General features: G+C 49.8%; 1 protein-coding gene across 1 annotated transcript in view; it reads right to left on the reverse strand.

Moving 5' to 3' along the window:
- Window positions 1–8,838, reverse strand: part of ATP8A2 (ATPase phospholipid transporting 8A2) — a 419,645-nt gene extending 410,807 nt beyond the window's left edge. Inside the window, 1 exon segment of the mRNA XM_056858410.1 lies at window positions 8,780–8,838. Coding sequence (XP_056714388.1) covers window positions 8,780–8,822 — 43 coding nt within the window. The 5' untranslated portion in view covers window positions 8,823–8,838.
- Between the last annotated feature and the right edge of the window lie 199 nt (window positions 8,839–9,037).

Raw genomic sequence — 9,037 nt, forward strand, 5'->3', positions numbered from 1 at the left:
TGTATCAGATCCTTGGTACATCAGTCAGTATTGTTGACTCAGACCAGCAGCGGCTCTCCAGGGTCTCAGGTAGAGGCCTTTCACATCACCTACTTGCCTAGTCCCTTTAACTGGAGATTCCAGGGATTGAACCTGGGACCTTCTGCACGCCAAGCAGATGCTCTACCACTGAGCCACAGCCCCTCCCTGAGGGAGTGCACCAAAAGCTAAATGCTCTTCATCTTGGCAAATAGACATAGTCCCCTCACTGTAGACTGAGGCAACTCAAAGGCAGTACAGGCTTGCTTTCCTCCACATTGACTATATACTGAAATTGACTTAAAATGCAAGGTGGATCGATCGAATCAGAGCAATTTTAATCCCAGAAAAAGAGCAGATCAAAATCACAGATTGAAATCTAGATTCCCACTTCCTATTTCAACAGTTTCCTGAACATACATGCCTGAGAGCTTCTGCCACAGCCCACAGTTGCTGACACACGCACCCTGGCATCTGCCCTGCCACCTCTGTGTGCCTTTCCTTGCCCATTCATTTGCAAACCCCCATTACACATGCTCCCAGCTTCCAAGCATTGATGGGGAAGTACATGCAGGTGGTGCAGAAGGGCAGCAATCTTGATGGCCACAGCAACTGCGGTGCCAGCAGCATGCACCAGCTAGTGCTTCTGTGGAAAGTGCATGAATGTGGTGCAGGCTACTGTGAGCACAAGCCATGGGAGGGATTGTGAGTAGAGGAAGGATGCATAGTCAGGTGGGGTGACAAGCAGGTGGGTGTCCTGCCAAGGCAGGGGTTCTTTAAGATTTGGAGGTAATGAGCACACCAGTAATTGAAGGAAAATCAACAGTGTAATTATCAAACTACACATTCAGCAGGCAAAACAATGCAGCATGTGTACCTTGCAAGAGTTTATCCCCTTTCTAGCTGCTGGAAGCCCCAAATAAAGCAGCAGGAGATGCCCCAGGCCGTCCGTCACTTCACACAGCATCTGAACTTTGATCTGTGTTGAGGCTTCTAATCTCTTCTTCACCTTTGATTCTTATTACTCAGGCCAGGTGCCTTAACAGGTTGATTCCATGCACCTGGCACCTGGCTTCATCCCAATCAGGCATACGGCCTGACTCCTGAAACAACTTAGGTCATCTAATCGGGCTGAGATTCCACCTGGGGCACAATACTCCCTTCTGACAAGGAAGGGAAAAACAAACTATGTATAGAGGGAAATAGGGGGAAAATGTGTCATGCCAACCTAAACTCCTCGTCATCTTCCGCATGTTCCCACTACAGTGGGTGGGTGTAAAGGGAAGCATTTTGGAGGGGGCTGATGGTAGGCGAAAGAAGGCCCCTGGGCACAATCTGCCCAGGGCTCTCCAAAACATGGAACCAGCACTGAGAGACAGTATACATTTTTTCTAAATAAATAAAGATATTGACTCACGATAAAATGTCCTTTGTATTGTTGTCTTGTTCATCTCTGGTCATTACTTAACATCTAACTCTTAGGTGTTAAAACTTTTACTACTGTTCTGCCAAGTGACTATTAGTAATTTCAGAGGGTAGCTGTCATGGGGCAGCCTGCTGAGGCTTCCTCAGACGAGGAGGACCTTGAAGCAGCAGGCAGTGGAAGAGAGGTACAGCAGCAGGCTGAAGCAGTCACAGACAGATGAATTCCCCCCATGCCAACAACCGCCCAGAGCAGGGGACTCACCTGTGTCAGACAGACAGCCACAGGCAGTGCCACCAGAGAGCCCCCCCCCCAAAGCTTCTGGATCAGAGGTGCCAAAGGTTCAGAGCACTCCTACACGAGCACAGAAGGAGTGTTACACTGCAGGCCCAGTGAAGAGAACTCCCTGCTGACAGTGATGAGGCTAATGAGCTGCACCCAGCAGGGAATGCTGAGTCAGAGGAACAAGCAACAGCTGATTCACCTATTTAAGCAGGCACTTGCAGCCAGGCCTGTGTGAGAACAACGTGTTATTACTACTCTGTGGACTAGTTGGACTCTGATATTGCCTGATAATCTTGTGGCCTTGACTTTGGAATGGGCTTTAACTTGGAATTTGCTTCTGGCACTAAGACTCTTGTGGCTTGGACCTCGGAATGGACTTTGACTCGGCATTTGGGCTTTGCTTCTCATACTGATTTTGGACCCAGACCTGGAACAGCCTGATATTGATCCTCAAACTGCTATTTGACTATGCTACCTGCCTCTGGCCCTCAGGACAGTAGCCATGTTGGTCTGTAGTAGAACAGTGAGATTCAATTCCAGTAGCACCTTAAAGACCAACAAGATTTCTGGGATATAAGCTTTCAAGAGTTGATTGGAAACTGATTCTGCGTTGTTGTACTTGTATCTCCTTGATAAGTATTAGATGTTTTAACTTGCATATTTCTACCTTCAAAATGATTGTATAATGAATAAAACAGGCAACCATAACACATTTTAAAAGTATCGGGGACAAAATGTCACTCTGAAAAGGTCTTTTGGAATAAAGATTATTCAGTTGGTGCTAGAAGACTTCTAAAACAAGAACCACCCCATAGTACAGGTAAAAAGGTAAAGGTCCCCTGTGCAAGCACCGGGTCATTCCTGACCCATGGGGTGACGTCACATCCCGACGTTTCCAAGGCAGACTTTGTTTGCGGGGTGGTTTGCCAGTGCCTTCCCCAGTCATCTTCCCTTTACCCCCAGCAAGCTGGGTACTCATTTCACCAACCTCGGAAGGATGGAAGGCTGAGTCAACCTTGAGCCGGCTACCTGAAACAGACTTCAAACTCAGGTCGTGAGCAGAGCTTTTGACTGCAGTACTGCAGCTTAACACTCTGCGCCATGGGGCTCCATAGTACAGGTAGCCGGGGGGGAATAAGGGGGGGTCATATTTTGCTCAGTACTAAGGCATAGCCTATTGTGTAATATTGTAAGCCTGAGCTCAAAAATCCTATTTTTACCCAATGTACATTTTTTAAAAACTCATCTAACCAAGCTCTGTTTGCTACAGGGTTAGAGATTTTTTAAAGAGCGTAGGAGTGGAAGCCTCGGTGTGTTTGCTTGTGTTACATTACTTTTTAAACTAGGTTATTTTAAGGGTCACTTTATATAACTAGTTGTTTCTTTTTTAAATACCAAAATCTGATCACTTAAAAAAATGATTCCTTTGTATCTGACAAGAACAGCAGAAGAAGTAGGTCACGTTTCAGACCACATGTGATTATTCCTCAAGGATACCTTACTGGCTCTCCAAATCATTGGGTCTGCACAAAGGACTCTTACAATTACTGGGACCAACAGCAAAGGAGCCTTTTAATCTATAGCTTGTATCCAGCTGCCCGCCAAAGGAGCCTTCTCCTGCGGTAAGGGGATTTTCCACTGGACAATGGATCCTTAGGATGGAGGAATACTTCAGACTTTGCTGAGTGGACTGGTCGTATACAGGCTAGGGTTGCCAGGTCTCTCTTCACCAACGGCAGGAGATTTTTTGGGGGGCAGGGTTTGGGGTAGGGGAGGGACTTCAATGCTATAGAGTCCAATTGTCAAAGTGGTGATTTTCTCCAGGTGAACTGATCTCTATCGGCTGGAGATCAGTTGTAATATCAGGAGATCTCCAACTAGTACCTGGAGGTTGGCAACCCTAATACAGGCCCCTGTCTTTAACCACAGGAGGGGGCTTCTAAAACAGACGCACTGAAAACACACTGGTCTCTGCAGTTTTCTGCCCAGTCTTGCACCAAAGTGGGCATCTCAATATCCTTTGGTTTTATTATGCTAAGGTGACCTTCACACTGCACAAGATCAGGCAGTTAATCTTGAATGCCTCCAGAGCCAAACGTTTGACCCATGTTGGGAATCCTGCCATGCCTGTGCCATTTCTTCCACTGAAATCCCTTTGTTCCCCTACAAAACCTCCAATAGTGCCCCCCACTAGTACAGGACCAAAGTAATAAACACATACAAAGTAAACTCAAGAAGTAAATGGGTTGGATCCAACCAGCTTTTCTGCTGGTTGCAAAGGAAAGAGGGGTCCTCTTTGACCACCTATGCTGTGGATCATGGGACCAGCGTGTGCAAATGCCACGAGGAACAGGAGAGGTAGTAAGGAGGGGAACTGGGTGAGACTGAGCTGTCTGGCTCCAACCCAATAGATATACTTATTTAGATTGTTACCTTTTGCCCTGAAGCTAAACTGAGGCTATTGTACTTTGGTCACTTCATGAGAAGACAAGATTCACTGGATAATACAATAATGCTAGGAAAAGTTGAAGGCAGCAGGAAAAGAGGAAGACCCGACATGAAATGCATTGACTGAATCAAGGAAGCCATGGCCCTCAGTTTGCAAGACCCAAGTGAGACTATTAACGGGAGGATGTTTTGGTCATTAATTCATAGGATCACCATAAGTCGGAAGCGACTTGACAGCACATAACACACACAACCTTTGCCCTCCCAAAGATTTACAACAGGTAACAATACTTGACACAAACACTAAATCAAACTAATGCAAAGAAATCGAAGCCAAAAATCCAAGAATGGGGAATGTTTCATTTTCTAGAGGTGTCCTGCCCTACACTTTTGGAGGAAGGGGGAGACTAGCATCAGAGACCATCAAAGCACCTACGGAAGAACTTCAGCAAGACTGCAAAAAGCTTGAAATTTCTCAGGGTCTAATTTTTTGGAAGCCAGCACCAGTGTTTTAGTGACCAGACCTAAGAACGGCTGAGAGAGAATTCAAGTTGACACCCTTTGATGAGAATGGGCCATAACTCAGTGGTAGCACATTTGCTTAAGTAGAACATTCACCATTTTCAATCCCCACATTACCAGTTAAAGGATCTTAAATAGCCATGCAGGGGAACACCACTGAAATCCTGTGTCACAAGTAAGAATAAACATTATTAGCTATATACAATGGTAAGATTCAGAATAATGCAGAGTCATACATTCATTCAAGCTTTAGGTACCTGGGATTATAAGTAACAATTAAGGCAAAGTCTCAGAAATTTTTAGAAGTATACAGCTCCACATATGCATTTCATAAATCTAGCCAAACTTTCAGAACTGGAGCCAGATTTCAGCGGCTCCCAGAAATCCTATTTCTGGACATTACCAGTATTTTGTACTGATAGGTCTCGATGCAGATTTATTACCTCACAGAAACAGTGCCTGCGTTTTTCAAATGACTTTGCAGATGTGATTCCACCCAGCAGATGCCCTTAGCAGAACTTTCTTCACTGAAATATAAGAAAACTATTGAGGGGGGGGGGACTTTTCCTCTATGAATCAGAACAAACCAGAAGGATAATAGACTGCACTGTCCTTGGTGTCATCCCCAAAAGGTTTCATCCCTTCTGGGAACCTCAAATCTTCTCTACTGCTTCCTGTCTTCAGCATACACTGTTGTCCACATATTTGCCCTCCATCATCAGCTCCCATAATGTGTGCCCAAGGACAAGATGCAACTTGATTTCTAGAGTGCAACAGCATCAAGGGAACCAAAGGTCAATGGCAGAACACAAGTTTTACATGGACATGGTCCCACCTTTAGCCCCTGGTAATTCCAGGCTAGCCTGATTTCGTCAGATCTCAGAAGCTAAGCAGGGTCGGCCCTGGTTAGTATTTGGATGGGAGACCACCAAGGAATACCAGGGTTGCTGTGCAGAGGAAGGCAACGGCAAACCACCTCTGTTAGTCTCCTGCCTTGAAAAGGCTACGGGGTCACGATATGTCGGCTGCGACTTGACGCCACTTTACACACACGCACAATTCCAGTTAAAGCCTCCATTCTCGAATCCTGAGGCTCTTGGATAGAGGCAGAGTGAGGCAGCCTCTCTGGATGGCATAGTTTGGGTACTGTGAATGGCGGAAGTATGGGAGACAGAGAGACCTGACCCACAAAATTGAGGGACTTGAAGTACAAAACTCATTTTTTGAAAAACAAAAAAAATGCACTTCTTCCAAGGGTGGGGTTTTTCCCTCACAATAATCCTGAGAGACAGGTTACTCTGAAGTAGAGTGATCCAAAGTCATCCAGGGAGCTTCATGGCAGAGTGAGGATTTCCGTCTAGCCATACATTTTCATCCCACCCTTCCTCCAATGTTATGTCCTCACAACAACCCGGTGAGGTAACATAAGCTGAAGAGGAGTGATTGGCCTCAAATCAGCCAGTGAGCTTTATAGAAGATGCCCAACATTTGAGCCTTAAATCTCCCAGGGCCTAATCTGGCATGTTAACCTCTACACGACATTGACTTTGTCTGTCTGGTTAACTAACATGGGACACATTCCATTGAGATGTTTTACTGCATGTGTGTTGTTCAAATGAACGGGAGCCACATAAGGGGAGCAACGTGATCTTGGCAGCCTCTGTGCTTTCGTGTTGCCTCCCCTAGAGCAGCGTCCCAAAGGATGGCGCCCGAGTTAGGGGCCATCCTGATTTTCTGTGTCAGATATAAGAACATAAGAAAGGCCATACTGGATCAGACCAAGGCCCATCAAGTCCAGTAGTCTGTTCACACAGTGGCCAACCAGGGGCCTCTAGGAAGCCCCCAAACAAGATGAGTGCAGCAGCATTGTCCTGCCTGTGTTCCACAGCACCCAACATAATAGGCATGCTCCTCTGATCCTGGAGAGAATAGGCATGCATCACAACTAGAGTCCATTTTAACTAGTAGCCATAAATACTCCCCTCCTCCATGAACATGTCCACTCCCCTCTTAAAGCCTTCCAAGTTGGCAGCCATCACCACATCCTGGGGCAGGGAGTTCCACAATTTAATATAAAAATGCCTTTTGCTGCTCCTACTGATCTGGATGGCCCAGGGTAGCCTGATCTCGTCAGACCTCGGAAGCTAGGCCAAGGTTGGCCCTGGTTAGTATCTGGACGGGAAAAGGGGCTATTTCTTTCCTCCTGTGCCATTCCCACAACAGAGCTGTGCTTCAAAGATGCTGCTAGCTGTTGTGTATGTAAAGTGCTGTCAAGTCGCAGCTGACTTACGGCCATCCCAGAGGGTTTTCAAAGAAGGAGACTTTCAGAGGTGGTTTGCCACTGCCTGCATCTGCACAGCAACTCTGGACTTCCTATGGGTGAGATGCATGGGAGACAGAGGCAGGACTGAGTGTTTTAATATTTCACCCCAACCCATATGCTCCCATGCTGCCAACGAACGCCCATGTGAGGATCGTGATGCGCTCACCCACTGAGCAGATGGCTACGTATGCTGAGATTACGGTTAAGCGTAGAAGGTGAACCAAAAAGCCTGCGAAACCCTGAATCAAATGATCTGAACAGAAGGGCTGGAAGTTGGAACAGACGTTGAAACTCAGGAGAGCTGCTTTGCCAGAGCAGACCGCGTGGTGGTTAGGAGTGAAGGGCTGCTTTAGCTCTTGCTGTGGCTGGTGGGCGGCGGGGGGGGGGGAGTTTATTTTTAAGCCTCTTGAGAGGCAGGAATGCACACAACCCCATTCACAGCCTAATTAAACACCGAGATCCGAAATACGTTATTTGCAAGTCAGCCCCATCGGGGCTCCACAGGACTCGCTTCTTCCGCCTGCTGTAACCGGATTCATGCCAACTGCCACAGCCTAAATAACCATGGTGCCCACATGCAAAGTACTAAATGCACCCAAAGGGGCAACCTGGTCGCTGAAGATAACTGGGAGGGGGGGCGGCTTAAACTCAGGAGGGGAGAAAGGAGGCTGCAGAGACCCCTGAACAAGTCATTGATCTACAGCCCATTCCTTTGCATCAGGAGGGGACGTGGCTCAGTGGTAGAGCATCTGCTTGGCAAGCAGAAGGTCCCAGGTTCAATCCCCGGCATCTCCAGTTAAAGGGACTAGGTAAAGTAGGTGATGTGAAAGACCCTCCCCGCCCCCAGACCCTGGTGGAGAGCCACTGCCGGTCTGAGTAGACAATACTGACTTTGATGGACCCAGGGTCTGGTTCAGTCTAAGGCAGCTTCATAGATGAGTGCACGGGGAATAGCCCCGATACAGACAGCCCGTCGGCACACGCGTGCAGCGCCGTGCAAGCATCTCTGCTCAGAGAAGGCCCTGCGTGGATCCGCACCAGCGTCTGGGATGGCAGGCGCGAGTTACACGGTGCAATCTCTGCGTTTTAAGAGGGGGGGGCGTGAAAACCCGGCGGGGGCCCACGCGGGGGCGGGGCTCAGCAGCAAACTCCCCCGGGGGAGTCAACCGGGCAACCCAGCGGCCAGCCCAGCTCGGCGCCTCTCTCTTTCTCCCCACTCCCTCCCCCTGCCTCCGGAGAGCACTCACAGCGAAACCGGACACCGATCAATCCTGCAATTCCCCCCCCCCCCGAGCCCCATCCGCCCGTTTGCAAAGGCTGCGGCTCGCGGGTGTCCCCCTCCCTTCCTAACGAGCTGCCCGGCTGCCAGCGCTTCTGCTCCGACCGGGGGATCCGCGGAGGGTTGCCAGGTCCCTCTTCCCCACCGGCGGGAGATTTGCGGGGGTGGAGCCTGAAGAGGGTGGAGTTTGGGGAGGGGACTGCAATGCCATAGAGTCCAATGGCCGACGCGGCCCTTTCCCCCAGGGGACCTGATCTCCCTCGGCTGGAGATCCGTGGTAACAGCAGGAGATCTCCAGCCACCAGCTGGAGGTTGGCCACCCAAGATCCGCAGCGTCTCCTCCGGGGCAGCAGAGGAGGGGGCGCTGCTGCGCGGACGGAGGCCCCCCCCCCGCGGGGAGGGGTCCGCTTGGAGAGGGGTGGGATTTGGGGAGGGGGGCGCTGCCCTTCCTGCCCTCCCCCCCCCCGGTCCCCAGCCTTACCTGCCGCCGAGTGGATCTTGGACTTCCTCCTCTGCAGGGACATCTTCAGCGCCTTGTCGAGGCCGGCGGGGTTGGCCATGCTGCGAGCTCGGGGCGGCGGCGGCCAGCAAAGTCCATAGGCCGGCTAGGGCGGCGGCTGGCGCCTCGGCCTCCTTTGCGGCACCAGCTCCCGCTTGGCCTCGGCTCCGGAGCCCGGGGACGCTGGGGGCGGGCGGGCGGGCGGGCGGGGGAACCGATCCCTGGGATGCAATGCAAATC

This window comes from Euleptes europaea, chromosome 12, assembly GCF_029931775.1.
Source record: "Euleptes europaea isolate rEulEur1 chromosome 12, rEulEur1.hap1, whole genome shotgun sequence".
NCBI lineage: Eukaryota > Metazoa > Chordata > Lepidosauria > Squamata > Sphaerodactylidae > Euleptes > Euleptes europaea.